Genomic DNA, 22,696 nt, shown 5'->3' with positions numbered 1-22,696 from the left:
ATATAATATATGCAAGGTTCTCCTTAAAGTTATTATATCAATGATCGTAAAAATGTTGGTCGCGATATTTTCTTACAATATATTCAATACTGATAATTCAACTGATAAATATTTTTTTTTTTTTTTTTGCGGAATAAATTTAAATCTCAAGGAATTTCTACGAAAAAAATTCGGCTTGTTTTTAGAAGCGTTTAATGTTTCAATAGTTTCCAATATATTCTCATTTCTCTTTTTCTGAGAGAGAGAGAGAGAGAGCGTCCCGTTTCTCCGAAAGAGACGCGAAAGGCCGTGAAGCGGAATTTCAAACAGCTTTTTCTGAAAATTCATATTTACATACCTTTGACATGTTTTATCGACGTCGTACTCCGGATTATACTAGGGTGGGAGAACGATAGAAAGCCGGTCGCCCGGTAAAAATACGATCGATTAAATACATTTTCTGTCACAACAGATTCCCGGGCTCTTTTTGCGCGCTCTTAATTATCCGTCGATACGCAATGTTGTCGAGCCGAATAGCTCGATCCGCGAATCCTTTGCCCCGCATAGTTTTCTGTCCTTCAATTCGACCATTGTCCGAGGTCTGTTGACAATAAACCCCGCTCGCACGGAAGATATATTCCCTCCCTCCCCCACCCCTCCTCCGCCCTTCCTCCATCCCCGTTTCCGTTCGTAGAAAGAAGTCGGGCAGAAAGGGCAGCAGGTAAACCCGGCAACCCATTGCAACCCGGTTGAAACAAGAAACGCGCCTGGTTACAACGACCAAACAAAGTTGCACGCGTATATTCGCGTATTCATTTCGTCGTCCTGTGCGAGCAGGGATGTGCGCGGAGAGCGCGCGATCCCGTGGCTTGACTTAAGGGGCCGCTGTCACCGCGTGTAATTATGCACTCTGAACCTTCGATTGTCCCGCGGATATACCCATCGGAGGCTCACCCATTGCTCAATGTTGTTTGCGCATGAGCTAAAAACAGCGTGCCCCGTAGCTCACGGACTCGGTCCGTGTTGCGTACACACGTAGGCGCGCGAGAACACGAAGCCGGTGGCTTAAAATAGAAGACGAACGGAGATCCTTAAGGACTACATGATCGAATATCGTGTACAATGTATCGTAAACAATGTTCGTATTCGCGCAATTTCGAGGGCATTACGATCGAGTTTGGCGCGTTTGTGAATTATATTTATAAATGATTCCGTCGGTTAAGCTCGCATTCGAGAGATTTACGTTGAATCGCTATATACGATACTTTGAAAGAGCAATCATATTCGGATAATGGGCGGAAAATTTAATGTGGGGAAAATCTAAATGGAAATACTCAAATTCAGAGAGCGATCGACGTTGTACAATTCTAGGAAAATTATAATAAACTCGCGATACAATCAGATTTCATCAGCCGACTCTGGCGTTAATTCGCTCTAGTTGAATTTTTCGACATGTAATAAGTCTTTTTTTTTTCTTTAATAACAATAACGTTTAAAGAGAGAGACATATTCTATATTAAAGATATAATTTATAAAATAAAGGAAAAGATATATAATTGATAAAAATTGAAGCATATATCTTCCTAGTAAATAATCTTTAATAGTAAATTCAAAAGGTCTTTAATTTTTATTTCGACTGTACTTTTTCGCGGAATCCGTTTGATTCATGCCGATCACTAAGCATGCGTCTCTTTCACGAGGAACTGAGATACGCCCTGGATAATAAAGAACTAAGGAACACGATTTTAGCATCCTTAAGTAGTCTAATCATTTTCAAGTACCATCGTGATAAAGCCTGGCCAAGAAAGCGCATAAAAAACATACAAGCTGTTTACTTCGAGAAACGACATATAACATTCGGTTCTTTAAATCTTTTTAAATCGATACAATGTGCGGGGCGGACATGATATGTATATAATCTTATCCTACGCTTTCTAATTCATTGGTCCGAATGAACAACAAACATAGCCGATTGATTTGGAGCTTCGTACAGTGTTTTAACTAATTTCCGGTGTGGCATAAATGTCATAGATTCCTACATTTTTAAATTCATTCTCACTACACCTTTAACATTGTTAACGTGTCTGTTTGATTCTTGCCTCATATCGAGAGATTAAACTTTATAGTTTAACTTTAATCTACGTTATATGCAGGGTTGGGAAAGTTACTTTATAAAAGTAACTCGTTACCGTTACCGTTATTTTTTCTAAAAAGTAACTCGTTACCGTTACTCGTTACTAATTTTAAAAAGTAACTCGTTACCGTTACAGTTACTAAAAAGTAACGAGTCGTTACAATTTCCGTTACTTTTTTACAATACAAACTAATAAATTATTTTGCATAAGAAAAACTTTTAAAAAATTGTAAGCAAGATTTCATTCAAGGTTTATTACAAAATAAATGATTAAATTTTATCGAAATTCTTTATTAATTTTTAATAAAATTTCTTGCTCCATAGTATCATCATTTAAATGCCCTCTTTGTGGTGTTAATACAGAGCCACCGATGCTAAATATTTTTTCTACAGATGCACTGCTTGGTAGAGCTGTATTATATTTAATAAAAAGTTTTTTAAGTTTTGGATAGTCGTTTAACATTTCTATATTACAATTATTTGATTTTAAAAACCGTTGCAATTCTTCTTGTTCAGATTCATTTTGCACCGTTTTTTGCTCAAAAATGAAAAAATCATCGTGATCGTCAGATTTTCCAGCTTTTGAAGAATTTTCAGTTGATCGGATTCCCAATAAATCCTCCAAGTAATTTTCAGCACGTTTTCTTTTTTCTCCGGTTAACCAGTTTAACTTAAATTTTGAATGTAAACATGCTGCTATTATTAATTCTTTTGTTTCAAATATTGTAAGAAATTTAAAATCAAATATAGTAAATTAAGCGACATTGTTTGTTTTATTGAAATTAATACTTTTGAATCAATAGTTTAAAATAAAATAATATTTTTCAATTAAATTCTTATTTAAAATTAAATAACATATGTATTAATCAAATTAATAAGTTATCTTTTATTTAAACCTTGCTGAATAGCTTCAACTAATGAATGGCAATCTATAAGGTCAGATTTATTGAGATTTTCTAATTTTCGTTGCAAGGTACTTTTAGAACTGGTAGTAAATGAGAGCTCTGCTTTTCCGAAAAGATAAAGCTCTCATTGGATATCGCGCGTCGCGTCATCGCACTGGTCTGCAAGAGCCATAAGTTGATCAATCACATTAAAGCATTTTTACAACATAATAAGAATGCTAATTGGTCGATTTGCTTACGGCTTTACGGTTAAGATAAAAATTTTATCACGCACAATAGCAAGAATAATATCTTAAATAAATCAAAAAATTTGAAAAAAGTAACGATAAAAGTAACTGTTAAATTCGTTACTCGTTACCGAAAAATGTAACGAAGTTACTTTTTCCGTTACAAATAAAATTTGTAACGCCATTACCGTTACCGTTACCGAAAAAAAGTAACTGTAACGGTAACGGCGTTACAAGTAACGCGTTACTTCCCAACCCTGGTTATATGAATGTATAAGTGTACAAATTTAAAATTAAAATTATATAGAGTACATTCGAAAAGTTTTGCGTCGCAAAATTTAATCGAATTTTAAGTTTCAAAGACATGCAGAAACACTCACTGTAAAAAAAAAAAAAATAATAATTGATTGAAACTTCAAACAAAGCGTCTACAGATTTTTTTGCAGACGCTCCGTCTGAATTTTCAGATACGCTCTTCTGATTGTGTATCTTAAAACGAAGTGAAAATTACAGAAGTGAACAGATTTACTAGATGATTCGACAAATGAAATCGTAGGTATTTTAGTGAACTTTCTCACTTTTGTAAATTTTCACGTCGTTTATGATACAATCAACCTCCTAAACTTTCAGAAAAACGACTCTGACGATTAGGAAAGATTGTCCGAAATTTCTTTCCTCGCACCCAGATCTGAAAATTCAGACCAAATCGTGTCAAAATTTTTTAACGATGTTTTACGAATTTATGTGACATCCATCCGTTACTTCGATCGCGATAACATCGTTTGACATTTTCGGCATTCCATAAAATTCGTTTTCAGGGGGGGATTTTACGGGCGATCGTCTCTCCCGCGAAAGATAGATAGATCTCCGAGCGGGTCATCCCCGGATACCCCGCGATAAGTGCGGGACTTTATCGTGTGAAATTGCACATGCCGGACAAATTAAGGCGAAGGCGAAAGAGAGCGCCTGGTAATCCTCGCCCATTACGCGCACCCAGCCAAGGATATAAGTTTCGACTATCAATTACATCAGCCCAATTCCGGACGCTTATTTTACGCCGAATCGTATCCCCGGTCCTGGCCCCGGCATTGCCCGCTAAATTTGTTACGCTAACGAGCGTGGCACTCGTCGAATTGTTACCGCCCGCTCTCTGTAACTTTTTGTTTAGTTGGCTATGAAAATAAACGCGAATTACGACGTTCGTTAACTCGATCGGCGGCGGCTATCACGGATCGATAGTTTTCGCGTATGCAGGCCACGTCTCGCCAAGTTAGAATAGCACGATCGTCCGATGAAGTTTCTACGGGGATGGACGTATAATTGGACCGTGTGCATTTGCTTCTCTCCGCGATTAATATGAAATATAAAGTAGCTTCACACGCGTAAACACATATACAGCTCTTTTTAAATATTTTTATCCCTGTGGGCGTATACTATGGTGCCGTATATCGTGGCTATTGATGGGGATATCCGGTTCATTCTAAAACGGTGCTTCGCCAAAAATGTCACTCGGACATTCAAGTTTTTATTGTAACAGGAACTGATTTTTATCAATTTCCGGTATGATATTGATTTGTCATAGATTTGTCAACAATTACTCCCTCATCCACTTACGTTGTTGGCATTGGTTTTTATTTTTTATTAACAAACATCTATATTTCTGAATACCTTGTATTAATCGAGAAAATAAAAAAGGTTGCATCCGGGTGTCCTTAATTAAGTAAAATAACTCTCTCTCTCTCTCTCTCTCTATTTAATGTACATAATATATATAAAATACTTTAAAAAACATTTTTTCTTCGTTATTTTTAATGAAATATTAATCTTATGCATTATTATATATATGTATAAAATAATTCATTTCTCTTTTCGGGAGAATACATATATATATTAGGTGTACAACTTTGTTTCCCCCGTTTTTTTTCCCGAAATTCGAGGCTTTATTGTTAAAAACTGGTTATACATTTATGATTCAAAGTATTGTCCACTCCCAATGATCGTGCCAATTCTTTTTGACTTTGACTCGAGTCTTCATTAAGTAATGCCTCCAATTCTGCATCATCGAAAACCTTCTCTCTTCCACCGCTATGCCGGTCTTCGGCGTGAAAATCACCGTTCTTGAAGCGTTGAAACCACTCGCGACACGTTCTTTCGCTAATAGCGGCTTCACCATAAGTATTTGAGAGCATTCGATGAGCCTCAGCCGCAGATTTCTTCATATTGAAGCAGAAAATTAAAATCTCCCGCAAATGACGAGAATTTGGCTCGTAAACTGACATTTTCAATCGAGAATAACTTTATGATGCAGAGACAAATCGACTAATGTTTCTATGAGGTTATGTTGACAGATGCCCAAGTTTATCGCATGACGTCTATGATCTATTTATTTCGACCACTACTTACCGCTAAAGCCATCTATAGGGAAACGGCGGAAGCAAAGTTGTACATCTAATATATATATATATATGTATATACAATATATATATAAAGGGTGTCCCATTTTAATCTCCTCAGGCAAATATCTCAAAAACCAAGCCCGGAAGAGAAAAATGTTTCAGACAAAAGTTGTTTGGTTATATATATATATATATATGTTCGGCTGTTATTTTTAAAATTTCTTACTTTTACGAGAAGCGTGATAATCTTCTACTTACGGCTAGTGTGTAACATATCGACGAAACCTGTCGGATGATAAGAAGTTTGTTTCGACAATATTCAGCTTCATCAGTTGGAAAATATGCACATCCAGAATGTGTAGCTCCCGAAGAGCGTCTGGTTCCTACGTTATTCGTTGTTGGTTAAGCCAATACGACTGCAGGGACTTCGTGTTTTACATTAATATTGTATTATTTGCATGTTTCTTTAATTTATGTCGATATGTTTTTTAATATTTTTAATTTTTCTATTATATATATTTTAAGCGCGAACACTGTCGGAAGATTTGTATCTTCTTGTTAAAAAATATGCCGGTAAAAATGTTTGCCGGTTTAAATATTTAACACGTTCGTCTGTTAATTTAACATATCGCTCTTGTGTTAATTGAACACAAATGTTAAATTATTAAAACAATTGAAAAAAGTGTAAAAATAACATAATGTCTACAGATTTTTAATTTTACACAATAAATACGTTCCGTATTATTAGTGGCGGGATTTGTCTGTTAAAATTTATAGAAAAAAAAAAAGTTGATTTTATTCTACAACAGAAGTGACTACAGTTAATAACATTTTTCCAAGTTAATTTCATCATTAAAAATATTTCCAATTACTATGAAACTTGCATTTATTTTGTATTGAAATATTAACATAGTATTAGTGTCATTATTCAACATATCCATATTACTTTAAATTGATATAAAAATTTGTGAATTGTTCGGGACATGCGATATAAATTTAAATAAGTTAAATTTAAGCCAAATTTTTCAACAATGGAATAATATTAGGGAATGGTTGTAACGGCAGTAGATACCGTTACACCAGCCAGAGGCCAGTCGGCAGATGGCGATAACGGTAGGGTCTTCGAATCGGACGGTTGGCAAAGGCGGCTTTCGGACGCTCGCTTGAATGGGAGAACCAGCCGGCTGGTCGGAAACTGGTTGCCAGACCGGCCGGCACTTCGCGTACCATCGTCGCGGCGCGCGGTACGTTCCACCGGCGTTCCCATCGGTCGTTTTCACCGCGTTTCCACCTACCTGAGCCCCGGCTACAAAATCTCATCACGCGAAAAAAATCGGCGCGAAAGGATCTCGCGGTTGAAGAGATCCACCGCGATGATGCCGTATACGCACCATCGTCTCCTCCGGGATCCAAGAATCGGGATCTCGATGATCGCCTGCGAATCCTGATCGAATCCTGATCGATTTCTCGCGCTTCGACCGACCGTGAGAGCGTGCGCGAAGTGAAAGTGCTGAGAAGGTAAAGAGAAGAAAAGATAGAAACGAGAAGAGGGAAACGAGACGATCGACGCGATAGAGAGGAATACACGAAGGAAAAGTGACGGGGATATAAGCCGACAACGGAGTGCATGGAGTCGCACCGAAACCGGCGCGTCGAAGTCGCGGCGGGGTACCACCGGTCTCGCGGAACGGCGTGCGGCGACGATGATGCGGTGCCCCGGTGATGAGGGAGACCCGAGGCAAGAGTGTGTTGTTATGCGCGAGTGTGTAGGTTCACCGGGAGCACGCAGCATGTCATCGTCGTCGTCGTCGTTGTTGCCGTCCTCGTCATCGTGATGCCGTTTGTGATGCGAAAAGTGGAGCCGCGGCACCTGTGCCGCGGCCACGTGCCGGGGGGCTCGCAGCCGGGTTGGCCGGTGGGCGCCGAGCTCGAGGCGGTGGCGAACGGTGCCTTGACCAGCTCCCTCAAGCAGCTGGCCTCCCTGCTGACCGTCGCGGAGGATATCTTCGCGGGTCTCACCGCCGAGCTGGGCCAGGTCGCCGAGAGAAGCGGTCACCTGCGTCGCAAGATCGACAAGATCGAGGAGCGACTCGGCATCGTTGATCCCAAGAAAATACCAGTCCGTGAGTATCCCATCCGGAAGGATCCATTTTTTTATTTTCACCTCAGCACTTACCGAGAATTAAGGATTTTCGGATTAGACGATTTTATCGGCGTGATTGGCACGCGATTATTGCGCTATTTTGAGTGATAAAATCGCGATTGTCAAGATTAAAAAATAATAAGATAATTGGTTATTACTATATCATCGGTACAACATGACAATCCTGCTTTGGGCTATTGAATAAAATTAGGAACTTGGCAAATTGCTGGGGGGACGTAATACTCTCACGTTCGAACTGCTCCAGTTGCATAAGACGGCTCTCCATGATTACGATATTTTCCCGCGTTGTACGTAAGGTCCAAGGCAATTCCTCGTAATACTTGCATTTCGATACATTGCTGTCATTAAGTTTGATCGACGGGCAATCGAAAGGCTAGAGATAATGGGACTTTGCGCCCATTTTTTATTTTTTTCTACTTTCTTTTAGATTTTTTTTTAACAACAATTTTAATGGGATAATTATCTCTCGTGCAAATTGGTTTCTCTCTCTCTCTCTCTCTCTCTCTCTCTCATATGAACGTTATCATGACACATTACTATCACTGGCAACTCTCTCTATCAATCGAAATGACGCTAAGGGACACAACATTCCATCTCTCAATTTCACGGAGAATAGCGGAGGCAAAACGAGGAAAAAGATTGAGATGATGAAGAGAAGAAGTGCGGTGAAGAGGTTCACTCTGTGGGGAAAACATTCCGGGGGTTTACCTGGTTTATGGCACCGTGGGAAACGGATCGCAAGAAGGTGCCGAAAGCGAGTTTCATTCGAGCAGAGGAGATTAAGCCCCGGGTGTTGTTGTATCGACACAAAGAATCTCTTATTCTCGGCGTCCTTTTTAGCTTTAAACGCTTTTCACGGAGGCAAGAAATAGGGTAACATCTAAAGACGAAGTTACACGGGTCGAAGTTAATGAGTCGCTCGAAGCTATCCACTTTGGTCCACTTCCGAAGATGTAATGAAGGATAGATAGCGCGCGCGCTGAGAGAGTAAATGTCTTAAAGAGCCTAACCTAACCTGTGAGATGTCCGTGGAATGTGGCGTTTTTTAATCGTATCTCTAAAAATTTAAAGAGAAGAACATATACGGTTAGATTATCGATTTTAATTCATCTTCAAAAGCTTAATAGCAGATTAAATTAATGATCGGAATGATCAATAAACAATGTACACAATGCATAAAAATAAAGACAATAAATAAAAATAAAGATATAGAAATATAGATAACCATATAGATGACCATAAATAAAGATATTAGATTAGTTTAATATACCGAGTGTCCCCAAAAATGGCAAAACTTCAAGAGCATGTAGGGGACTGAAAAACTAAGACAAGAAGTCCTTTAGAGGTTTGCTCGTTTTTGCTCCATTTTAGAGAAAATCGCAAAAATTCAATCTCTCATTGTCAGTTGCTCTCTTGAGTTGATTGGCACCGAATAAACTTTCTGGTTCAAGGTTCCTTATATATATAAACACTTGATGTTATTCTTTTCGGTGCCAATCAATTCAAGAAACCAATTAAAAGACCGAATCATAGATGCAGTGCACCAAATATCACTAGAAGTTTTGCAATTTAAATTTGGGATACCCTGTATATATAGGCTGCTTTATCTTCTACTGATAGAAGAGAATTTAAATTTTTCTAATAGCAAATTTAAAGTGACAAATCAGTGTGCGAGAAAATTGAAATTCTTTCTCCTACGCCGGATCAATATTCTTTTTATCTATATTTAAAAGTATTTCGGTAGAAGAAAAGAATAAGATTTCAACTCATTCTTTTATTCCTCGCGAATGCAATTGAATTATCGTAGATGATTTCAAACAGAAACTAAATTAATTAAATCGCCTCGTTTAATATAAAAAATCGCAACTATTCGCGCGGTCGAATGTTGTCGCGGTTTGCCTATTTATGACAAAACATTCGAGAGATGGAGATTCATTTCACGGCTTCTACGGACAAACGGTTGAGGCTTCTTCCTCCTTTCTTCGGCCGAGAGGGAGCTTCTTCCACCCTAGGGAATCGGTTGTTCGAAAACACCCGTAGGAAAGAACCCACACTTTTTTTTTCCAGCCTCCTATACCGTGAGTCCTGAGGTTCTGCAAAGACGTTGCCAGCTAAGACAGCTGACTCAGGTAATCGCCGGCATAAACGACATCGGTCTTCTCCATGAGGCGGTGAGAATTTTAATTCCCAAGGGTGCACAAGCTCCCCCGACGCTGCCGGCAAGAAGCAGATAAAATAACGTCTGCCAGATGAAACGTAACACCGGTACGTTTCGAATATATTCGATCTCTCATCGATTGTGCAAGGTATTAAATTTTTGTTTAGAGAAAGAAATTTTATACAAAATTACATTATGATTATTACTTGTTACAAAGTTAGATTATGAAAAAGCAATGTCCGTCGATTGGACAAATTGTTTAAAAGTTTGTCAAAGAGTATCGTAGAAAAAAAAATGTAGCACAATTTCGTTAACTGAATTTTAAAGAGCAGTTTTATCGTTTAGCTTGTTTTTTTAATAAATGTCCTATGATTTCTTGCACTAGTAATTGGGATACTTTTCATCTGTAAAATTGTAGAGTTCATAAAAATGTTAGTGTTTTTTTTTTTGTTTTTTTTTTTTCATTAATTTGCATTGATTTAAATGAAAAAGGGTAAAGTGCAATTTTTATTTGATTTTAAAGCAACGATTACATTTTGATTGAAAGAGCAATTAGTGCATTTTAAAGTATCGACTTTTCTCTTTAAATTACTTTCTTAATTATCATTGTGCGATAATTTTTTCACTAGTTACGAACGCTCAAGGTCAATAGATCGATTTTATTTCAATAGCGAATCACTCGGTGAAAAAAAATCATAGGACATTCATTGACAAAGAAAATTAAACGTAGAGCTCTGCTCTTTAAAATCCAGTTAACGAAATTGTGCCAAAATTTTTCCTTCTTCGGCACTCGTTGACAAATTTTTGAAAAATTTCTTCAATCGACGAATGTCGCTTTTTAATAATGTAATTTTGTGACATATAAAAAGAATTGCAATCGACTAAAAGTTTCTGAGACTAGAAACTTCAAGCTTTTTTATTGATCTCAATTCGATTATGTGCGACAAAGTTGCAGCCACTTGAAAATAGCCTTTTCTGTAGAAGGAAGAAAATGGCCATTCAATTTTTTTTGCCTAGTTAATATTAAGGTTTATATGTACATTCCTTCTAAGAAATTTAATCTTCGTAAGGCTATGTTTTACTAAATGATTTTGATATAGTCACGACGATAAAATCAACGTAACACGCATTCTCAGTTGCATTATTTATTATTTGTGTATAGAGGGGGGGGGGAGGGAGGAGGGATTATGTATACGCTTTGGAGGATTATTAAGACATCATTGTGGCGCGATTAATAAATTATTACGTCCGCTGGATAATATTCCTATGCGCCGTCGACATCCAGCGTAACTTCTCCTCAAGCTACACGAAGAGCCGCGAGCAATGCGGTTGAAAGTATATAGTTAGCCTTGAACCTTCAGGCTCAAGTATCTCGCCAGGGATATCGCAAATCCTGGTGAAATCAGAATTTACGTTTCCCGGGGAACACCGAGGTCGAGAGAAAGAGAGAGAGAGAGAGAGAGAGAGAGAGAGAGAGAGAGAGAGAGAGAGAGAGAGAAAAGCAAAATATTGACGAACGTCATATACGTTACTAGTTTGCATACAATACAATATATAAACAGAGTTTCATATAGATATTATATTTAATCATAAATTCTCACAAAATTATTAAAACCGATATTATTTATAGATATTGGGTTGAGTAAAAAGTCATTGCGTATTTTTGCAACAGATGGCATTAGTTCAGTTTTGGCAGTACTAGAGTCATTCACACATATTTTTATCATATATCGTTTAACAGCTGACGATTTAAGCTTCATTCTAAAAAAAAAATTGAGCGATTTGGTTGAGTTTTGAAGATTTTACAACAAGTTGAAGATGGAAGACCAAACTGTGCATTTTCGCTATATTTTACTGTTTTACATCCGTAAAGGGAAGAACGCGCGTTAAGCTTGTGAAAAATTGCGTAAAGTTTACGGTGACGATGCTCTACAAGAACGTCAGTGCCAAAACTGGTTCAAGAAATTCCGCGCTGGTGATTTTGATCTCAAAGATGCTCCTTGGTCAGGAAGGCCCACCGAGGTTGATGACGACAAAATAAAGGCATTGATCAAGTCAAACCCACGTTACACGACACGAGAGATTGTAGAAACATTGAAGATCAGTCAAAAAAGTGTTCACGTCCACCTAAAGAAGCTGGGATACGTAAGCAAGCTCGATATTTGGATTCCTCATGAACTCAAAGAAGTTCATTTGACGGCGCGTATAAACATCTGCGATATGCTCATGAAACGTGAAGAAAACGATCCTTTTTTGAAACGAATGATAACTGGTGATGAGAAGTGGATTGTTTACAACAATGTGGAACGCAAACGGTCTTGGTCCCGACGTGATGATTCGCCTCAAACGACTTCGAAAGCAGAACTTCATCAGAGGAAGGTTATGCTCTCAGTGTGGTGGGATTGGAAGGGTGTGGTGTTTTTTGAGCTCCTACCAAGGAACCGAACAATCAATTCGGATGTGTACTGTCGGCAATTGAACAGTTTGAACGAATCTGTCATCCAGAAACGTCCGGAGCTCGTCAATCGTAAAGGAGTTGTGTTCCATCATGACAACGCGAGACCACACACATCTTTGACGACCCGTCAAAAATTATTGGAGCTTGGATGGGATGTGTTGCCCCACCCAGCATACTCGCCTGACCTTGCGCCGTCAGACTTCCACTTGTTTCGCTCTCTTCAAAACTCCTTGCGTGGAATAACGTTAAATTCAGATGAGGCGGTAAATCAGCACCTTGTTCAGTTTTTCGCCAATAAAGACAAATCCTTCTACGAACGGGGAATTATGAAGCTCGCCGAAAGATGGCAAAAGGTCATCGAACAAAACGGAAAATATATCATTGATTGATCTTTGTTCTTTACATAAATAAATGACTTTGAAAAACATACAAAAAATACGCAATGACTTTTTACTCAACCCAATATATGCTGTCATAAAATTATTTGACGAAAAAAATATTTAAAAAATTAAAATAGTCGATAGTGTGGGTGTGTTTTTCTTTTATCAAATAAATAAAACTGCAAGCTCAGGATATAATAAAATTAGTTGTGCTCAGAATTAATAGAGTACATAGATATTTGCTCTGGTAATTGAAACAGACAAGTTCGACAAACGAGCGTTTATAAAAATCTAGGATTGCTTTTTAACTTCGGTAATCTAATATTATCAATGTGGATCTGCAATATCGTATCGAGCGTCGAGAGGACAGCAGTCGATTGGCTTCTTGCGGAAATGATCACGCGCAGGATGTGGTTCGACGCCTGGTCGAGCAGGTTCACGAGTGTTACCAACTACGAGCGAGCAGTTAGTTCGATGGGCTTCCCCCATCGACTCTGCGAAAATTATGCATTTTTATTCCTCCTTACTCGTCGCATTGACAGTAAAAAACCGTTCTTTGCCTTCTCCATATCTTTTAGACTCTTTCGTATTCTAAAGGGGCGCCGCGGTATATAAATTTCTCCTCTTGGACTTTTATTAGAAAAAGTCTCCTTTCACTTTTTTCAACACCGTGTATAAAAATACAGCGCAATAATTTCTTTTTATCATGATATTAATGATTTATTCTTCTTATGAAAGATTATACTTATCCGGAGGTGAGATTTACATTCGTACGTTAGTGATTAGTTCATCGTATAGGAACACGAAACTAAAAGCTCGTCCCGTTCCCTCTTAAATAAATAAACTGATATTTCAAATTTACTGTGACTCCCTTTCAACAAATATATACGAGATCCTTGTAATCGAACCCTCGCTACCTGCTGATCATCATATTTGAATGCATTCATAAGCATATAGCGCCGCATTTCTGTTTCCATAGAAAATTCATGATAAGGGAAAATTTATAGTCGCGAAATATTTGTGAAAAAAAAAAAAAAAAAAAATATATGATTCAATGTTATTTACAAAATTGATATGATCTGTTTTATGCAAATTAGATCGTGAATACGATATAAGCGGAGAGGAAGAAACAAATCCAATAATCCTAGTTAATAATTTTAATTTTCTCCCTGAAACACATAACTTAATTTAATTGATTTAATTCTACGAAAAAAAAAAACAAAAAAAAACAGAGATCTGAACATAATTTTTTCAAAACTATTATCAATATCTTTCGAAAAATAAAACACGATTGTTGCATAATTTTACTTTAGTGTAACGTTAAATTTTATACTGCTTGATGGTTAAAGAATTTCCCGCGTCAGCTGTTTCACTCGTTTGAAATTTTTACGCGCTTTTCCTCTTCTCACCCCATGAATCCCGCCCGTGGATATTAAGCGAGGACCCCCGTGCACGAATAATAACGACGCGGACGGAAATAAAAGTGGGCCGCAACGGTTCTCGGCTGCAGCCCCGTCTCCAGTTTTTCATCACCCCTCGTCGTTGCTTCCTTTATTTCCACGCCCGGCTTCTTACGTTTACTTCCGGTTGCCAGCTGGCATCGAAGAGCAGGAGGGGGGGGGGGAGGGGGGGGGCTCATCGAGCGGTGACAGAGGGTAGGCACGAGAGCAGGGAGGGGCACTTTTCCCGCTTAATTTTAGCTGGCTCGACACCGAGGCACGTGCTACGAATAAAACTGCTCTTAGTTGCGTTAATGTACGTTGCTGTGAAATAACAAGCTCATCTCTCGATAATAAGATTCGCTCGCCTTCCAAAATATCAACAGAATACACATTAAACTTATAATGAAGCTTATTCGCGAAAAGTAACTGAAATTTGGCGATAATGAAGATCAGAAAAATTGTAGAAAAAATTGGTGAATATATATGTATATGAAAATTTCCATTAAATATTTGATAAAAGTATATACAGGGTGTCCCCAATTTAAATGGGAAAACTTCAGGAGCGCGTAGAGGACCAAAAAGCTAAGACAGAAAGTCCTTTAGAGGTTGAAGTTTTGCCGTTTAAATTGGGGACACCCTGTATATTTAAATCGTTATCCTTTACAAATATTTAGTTGGTAGCTTGCAAACATTGCACGTGACTAATGAAAGATTCATCTGATTAAAAAAAAATGAGAAGGACGAATGATCATAATGATTAAATTAATGTTTCTATCGCGAGTACGCGGGGTGATAATATATTTTTACGACACGCGTATGATATCGAAATGCATGTCTGTCGCCGCGATCAACGTTTAATCGCGATTATTTTTCTTACAGTGGTAACCGTAAAGAGGCAACAACTCGGAAAAAAATAATGAGTACAACTCACGGACGCGAGGAATTTCTCCTTCGGGTTCTCGTGTTATTCTTTTCCCTGTTTTCTTTTCTTTTTTTTTTTTCCTCTTTTGGAGATAGCAAGTATATTTCCTCGAGAAGCCACTTTAACAGCCCTCCTCATCTTACACCACGTGCTTGTAAGAAGGGAACAGATGCCCCTTGATGATCGCGGGGTATTTTCGGTGGTCACGATTTCTGTCTTGGGAACGAGCGAGACTAAATACAGAGAGAAAGAGTGAGAGAGAGAGAGAGAGAGAGAGAAAGAGAGCGGCCGAAACTCCACCTTTATGGCTTGTCCCAGCTGCAAATTTTTTTCTCGCGATTCTAGAAATGTTAATGAAAATTCATTTAGATTTGGAGAACACTTGAAATGAATCTCCAACATTAGTAACGACACGTGGTTGCTTGCTTCCTAGAATATCGCACACTTCGAAAGGAAAAACTCGATATTCAAATTTATTTCGCAATTTTATCTGGAATTTTTCCGCCCGGTTCTTTCATCCATTCTGTCCCATGTTTCGTAACCCAAATACCGGTTTCGGACGACCTTTCGCGCGTCCAGGTATACGTCGTCGAACCGACCTAATCGACCGACGTCTTCGAAGAATTCGAAGAATGACATTATCGACGATGATGCAATTAATCCGCGATTTCCCAGCATTTCCGCGATTTTATGCACGCGCAAACGCAACGCGGCTCGTATCATCGATCAATCGTATAAGGAGCCTTGGTGGAAGAGCCGCGAGGAAGCGAGTTAAACCTATCGTTGTTTAATTAATCATCCCGACTCGCACAGCTGCCCTCGCGCGTTACGAACCTATTATTAAGTACCATTACTTCGCCTACATCTACCTGCCAAAGCCCTTTCGCGACCCTTTGACTTCTCTCCTAGAGAGGAGATAGAGAGAGCAGAGTGAGAACTCTGATGTGCGGTCAGCAGTTCACAAATTTCTTTCGATCGTCGACTCTCTTTACCATCGATTCTGACATCAATCTCGATGATCAACGCTATAAATTAATATTGTGACGTCGACTAAATAATTAAAATGTACGTTTAATAATTTTATGAAAGAAATTCTGTGTGTATAAATATAAATAATAATAATTTTTATTACAAGTATTCTTTTTATTTATATTTGCACGAAATTTCTTTTATAAATTATTAATTATTTTAAAAATAATTTTATGATTTTTAAATTTTATGAATTTTATGATTAAAATTTATTGATTTGTCGATCTAAATATTCGCGACGCATAATAGAACAAGTTGGAGTAATTGGAGACTCTATAATTTAAATGTATGTAAAAATTTCAATAAATTCAATGAATTGTTTATGAAAAGTTTATGCGCCTAAGTTACCTTATAACGGTTCGTTACGGCTTTCCCAAGCATGTCGGATGAACGCGCGGCAGAAAGAGCAATTTCTAGTACCTATCGTCCACGAATGGCGTGAAACGTTACTCCCGTAGACGATACGTTACGTTATCGCACGATTATCCCGCGAAAGGGTAACGACCCCGTTACTCAAACCTCTCTGTTTACAATTCACGTGCGCGCCGATGATAACTCGCAAGTTGCGTTTCTCTAAAAGGCCGACGAGTGCGTTGCCGTCAAGCTTGACGAATGCACCGACATTCTCCCGGACATGATCTCTGTACAAATAGCCGCTCGATACCAATAGAACGGTACTTTTATCCTATTAAATCTTTCACGAGAATCTCTCCTAGTATGTCCTAAATTTTTCTTAACGAAACATATTTATTCTTACGTAGTAAAATTACAATCATTTTGAAGGAAAGAAAATGATCCGCGAACTTTTTAATACATATTTAGATACATATCCACTCCCTTTAATAAGTAACAGAACATTTATGGGAATTACTTGCGTTGTACTTTTTACGCAAATAAACATTCCTGTTTTTTTATATACGAGAGAATAATCTTCACTTATCTTCAAGATTTGGTACAATATTTTTTTTTTTTTTTTATATAATTAATAAAGAAATATAATAATAATGAAAGAAATTAATAATAGTTAATCCCATTTATTATTTCTTTACTAATTACTAATTTTTTTAATTATTATTAAGAAATTAATAATTATTTAAAGAAATAATTAATTTTTCTAATTTTAAGAAAAGATTGATTTATATAGCCTTATTTCTCTTATTATGGCAGAGATGTTGCATTAATAGATAACGTTTTTCATCGTTTATTTTGCCACCAGGAAGAACCGAGCGTCAAAGTGATTATAAGCTATCCAAATGAGTAGGAAAGAACCTTTAGACGTCATACGTGACTGAATAGCGCGAACAAGTCGATGTTAAGGACGTCAGAGTCAAGTGAACTTGTTGCGGCTCGCTTCATAGATTGTCAATTACACTTAAATAGTTTTATCCTTTCAATCTATCATTTATATAAGCGGACACGCTCACAAGTACGATGCTCTCGTATTATTTAATTCCGTTATCTTGACGCATGCAATTTAAATATCTCCCCATCACACGAAAGCTAAAATCGAGGCATCGATCATTTTTAAGATATACGCATTTAGTAACTGAGCTTTGGGGGGGGGGGGGGGGAAAAAACTATATAACAGGATAATGATATTAAAATTGCAAACTGATCTCATGCGAATAGGATTTAAATATGAAATTTATTCTTTGAAAAAATTCAATTATCATTTAATTTAATTAACATTTAATTTTATTTAATTATCATTCAATTATCATTAATTTAACAATTGAGATTTTAAAAAAAAATTGCAAGAGAGAGAGAGAGAGAGAGAGAGCAGTCTCTAATTTTTGGATATATAAGGTATCTTCACGAGAAAAATTTTGCTCTCCAACTGCGGATCTAAGGACTCGCTGAATGAGACATACTTTAGCATAGAGTGCCAACTAAGTGATCGTTAGCGAGAAACGCGGGATTATTGGAGACGCGTCGCGTGATTCGATGCAATTATTGCTTACGCAACGAGGATGTAGGACACGCAGACTCATTTCACTGGGGGGGGGGGAGGGGGTGGAGGGGAAATCCGTCGATGGGAGTCGCGCTAGTTTAGTCCTTCGGAAACTGCAACCTCGAGGTCGCCGATTATATTCAGCGTTATCGTTAAACGCTTATTTGATACGATATAATTAGGGTCGCTCTATTCGATCGTTCGCTCTCTATCTGCGCAGCAATTCCTATAGGCCGTTACTTAGGACTGAAACTGACATTTCTATCGAGGAGAGAAGTTAGATTACGTAGGTATCCCCGCTTTATGCAACTGCGCGTCGCATTAGCATCGCAAACCGCGTTGCATTAAGAGAGAAAAAAAAAAAAAAGATCAATAACCTTGCGATATCTTACATCGTGCTTGTCGACGTGAATGCAAACATCATCGTGTACAACGTTGTCATTCATTGTTACCCTATCAGCTGTTATTATGTCGACTGCAGTTTTTTATGGTGCATATATATATATATTTCCATTTTTATCGCCTCATAGTGATATTTATGCTATTGTTGGATGTATTTGTTCAAGGATGTGTGTCGAGACATTGACAAAAGCATGAAAATTTTAGTAGACTTCTTTACCATTTCTTCTGAACATCTGTGCAAAACCTGAGCACAATTCCCTTAACGATTTGAACATTATCTAAGTTTAAGGTTAGTTTTCATTCTTATGGAGAATCACGTGTCGTAGCACTCATTGACAAATTTGATAAGGAAAAGACATTATCAACTGAAATAAAAATTTTCGCAGACATTAAGAAAACTCTAATACATATTTGCGCAAAACTTGATTTAGATCTCCAATTACTCGTTTAAAAATTATTTACTAAAAATTGTAGAAGAATATTATCTGTCTCTCTCTTCCTGCAAATTACTTATTTCTCTCTTCTTTCTTGCAATTGATTTCAAAAAGTATTCACGATGAAAAACCTGAGCACAATTCCCTTAACGATTTGGACATTATCTAAGTTTAAGGTTAGTTTTGATTCTTATGGAGAATCGCGTGTCGTAGCACTCATTGACAAATTTGATAAGGAAAAAACATTATCAACTGAAATAAAAATTTTCGCACACATTAAGAAAACTCTAATAAATATTTGCGCAAAACTTGATTTAGATCTCCAATTACTCGTTTAAAAGTTATTTACTAAAAATTGTAGAAGAATATTATCTGTCTCTCTCTTCCTGCAAATTACTCATTTCTCTCTTCTTTCTTGCAATTGATTTCAAAAAGTATTCACGATGAAAAACCTGAGCACAATTCCCTTAACGATTTGGACATTATCTAAGTTTAAGGTTAGTTTTGATTCTTATGGAGAATCGCGTGTCGTAGCACTCATTGACAAATTTGATAAGGAAAAAACATTATCAACTGAAATAAAAATTTTCGCACACATTAAGAAAACTCTAATAAATATTTGTGCAAAACTTGATTTAGATCTCCAATTACTCGTTTAAAAGTTATTTACTAAAAATTGTAGAAGAATATTATCTGTCTCTCTCTTCCTGCAAATTACACATTTCTCTCTTCTTTCTTGCAATTGATTTCAAAAAGTATTCACGATGAAAAACCTGAGCACAATTCCCTTAACGATTTGGACATTATCTAAGTTTAAGGTTAGTTTTGATTCTTATGGAGAATCGCGTGTCGTAGCACTCATTGACAAATTTGATAAGGAAAAAACATTATCAACTGAAATAAAAATTTTCGCACACATTAAGAAAACTCTAATAAATATTTGCTCAAAACTTGATTTAGATCTCCAATTACTCGTTTAAAAGTTATTTACTAAAAATTGTAGAAGAATATTATCTGTCTCTCTCTTCCTGCAAATTACACATTTCTCTCTTCTTTCTTGCAATTGATTTCAAAAGGTATTCACGATGAAAAGTTTTTATCATAAATTAAGAAAAATATTAATTACAAATCCTTTCCTTTACGAGAACGTTAAAAATCATATTATTTTGTGATACTTTAATGCTTTTTACAATCCGAATTTATTTATTTAATTTTCCAAACAATTCAAACGTAAGAAATGTCTTTCTTTTTTTATGTTTGACAATTTTTTGCCACAGCCAGAACATCCTTAAAAAGATGTATGGATATATCGATTTGAAAAAGCAGAGCAGGAAGGATTTCTAGTTCGTTGCTGAAGAGAATCGATCGGCCAAGGGAAAATTCTAGCCCACCATAGGCACTATTATCTGTACGACGAAACGCTATTGTGATATTTCTCTCACATTTATTGTCATGATGCTGGACTGTTCTCATTTATCTCTTCCCCAATCGTCGTCCAATTACATCGCTCGCTGATCGATTTATCGCATTTCGCGAATTCGCACGCTTATACAAACGTACGATTTGCAGTGTCGTCGGCGATATCGGTCGCCAATCGGGATCGATAATTGGGGCGATTTCTCACCTCGTCCCGGTGCTAAAGTACATTTAACGCTGACTCTTCGTTCTTGTATGATCGTAGTTAGTTGATTCAGTTTCCTCGACGATGCGATTAATGTCGTAAACTATTCTCGTCTCCGATCGAAGAAATAGATAGGGAGATTGGGAGTAAATGATACCAAACTTGCTTGTTCAAAGAGAAAAATACGATGCAATTTTATTATGTGTTTTTGTCTTAAGACCATATATAATCGAATAATTTATTCGATAAAATATACCATTTAATGAAATGTATCTTTTTATTAAATTAAATAAAAATTATTAATAAAATAAGCTGTGTAATTTTTTTAGCATTAAATTTTCATAATTATTGTACTAATTATCGAATAATTCTATTCTAGACACATTATATTTTTGATAACAACACGTACTTTCTTGATTTCTTCTTTCATCTTTATTTTCTTTAAGTAAGATCTATAAATAATAAATAATAAATAAATAACAATAAAATAAATAAATAAATAATAAATAAAATCTATAAGTCCGTTTATGACGTAGGTGAGAATGGTATTTCCCAAATGGGTGCACCTTGCGTAAGGAAAACATTTCTTTTCTGTCTCCTTCGAAAAGAACACTTCAGCGGGCCGTTCGTTAGCTTCGGCTCTTGTTCTCGGATATTTAAGAGAGTCGGTTGGTCGGTTGGCCGGTCGATGAGTCGAGGCCACAATGTGAACAATACGAAATCTGGCTGGGACGCGCGTCTCGGCGCCCGTTGCCGACTGATTTTTTCAAAGCGCGTGTCTCCCCGAATACGTAACTACACGGTGCCACCGATAAAAGCCCTCGCCTTTGTGTCCTCGGCTGCGACGGCTTTGTTAGCGAGAGAAAGAGAGAGAGAGAGAGAGAGAGAGAGAGAGAGAGAGAGAGAGAGAGACGAAAGTTCGCGAGCGGACCGTTTAACGCGGCCACGCTAACCGACTTAACTTTGAAACTCTAACCGACACCCGCATTGCGGAACAGCGAACTTCGTTACGGTATCGTTTAACGCGACCTCGCTCTGTAATTAGGTGCACGTTAATTAGAACGAAATTTTTATTGCGTTTGTTTCCGGCAATCTCGTGCGCGCCATCTTTATTCAAGATTAATACGAGCGATTTCAATTGTGGCGCGCGACTCCTATAACGATTACGAATTATTTAATCGCTTTTTTTTTCTTGTTTTAACTGTATCATTATTATTTAATTATCAACTCTACCTTATATTTTATTATATCATTTTTATTCTCACACAGATACAAAACCTGTTTTGAAATTATTTTTTTATGTTATTTTACATTTAAACAGAAATATAAAAGATTATCGTTTATATTCAATCGTTTCGCAGTGCTTTGTAACATAATTTTAATAAATATAATTTGTATAATATAATTTTAATAAACAATATTACATATAATTTAAATAATAATAATAATTGAATAATATATAATAATTATATACAGATTATATACAGATATATTATATATAAATTTATATAATAAAATTAATTTATATTATATATATATACAGATTGTCTTCAAGTTAAATGGCAAAACTTCAGGAGCATGTAGGGGACCGAAAAGCTAAGACAGAAAGTCCTTTAGAGGTTTGCTCCATTTTGGAGAAAATCACAAAAAAAGAAACAAAACAAGTTTTTATTTTTTTATTTATTTATTTACATTTTATTTCTATCATCATTTATTTAATGCAGATATTGTTCAAAATGTTGCCCTTTTGCATCAATGCAAGCGTTACTTCTAACACTGACCTCATTAATTGCAGCTAGACATTGTTCTAGTGATATTTGATGCACTGCATCTATGATTCGGTTATTTTATGTTTATTATTTTAATAAATATAATTCTTGCATTGTTTAAAAGAAAGGATTAAGACTGTTAAATATATGCTTTCATGTTTTGCGTTATATATCTCGCTATATTGTTATTATTACAAGGGAGTACCATATATTATTAATATTCATCAACAGTTTAAATTTGAGATTTTTCTTCACATTTAAAGATAAACTTTTCTATATATGTATGTATATATGTATGTACCCATACAACACCGCAAGATTGCAA

The 22,696-nt window shown here is 36.7% G+C and overlaps 1 protein-coding gene across 1 annotated transcript in view; it reads left to right on the top strand.

Moving 5' to 3' along the window:
* The first annotated feature begins 6,882 nt into the window (after positions 1 to 6,882).
* Gukh (NHS actin remodeling regulator GUK-holder) overlaps positions 6,883 to 22,696 on the top strand; it is a 111,199-nt gene continuing 95,385 nt past the window's right edge. Inside the window, exon 1 of the mRNA XM_070295665.1 lies at positions 6,883 to 7,764. Coding sequence (XP_070151766.1) covers positions 7,476 to 7,764 — 289 coding nt within the window. The 5' untranslated portion in view covers positions 6,883 to 7,475. The remainder of the gene's footprint in view (positions 7,765 to 22,696) is intronic.

This window comes from Polyergus mexicanus, unplaced genomic scaffold (genome assembly GCF_030449975.1).
Source record: "Polyergus mexicanus isolate NDT 795.1 unplaced genomic scaffold, iyPolMexi1.0 SCAF_5, whole genome shotgun sequence".
NCBI lineage: Eukaryota > Metazoa > Arthropoda > Insecta > Hymenoptera > Formicidae > Polyergus > Polyergus mexicanus.
This window is presented reverse-complemented; position numbering and strand designations above follow the sequence as displayed.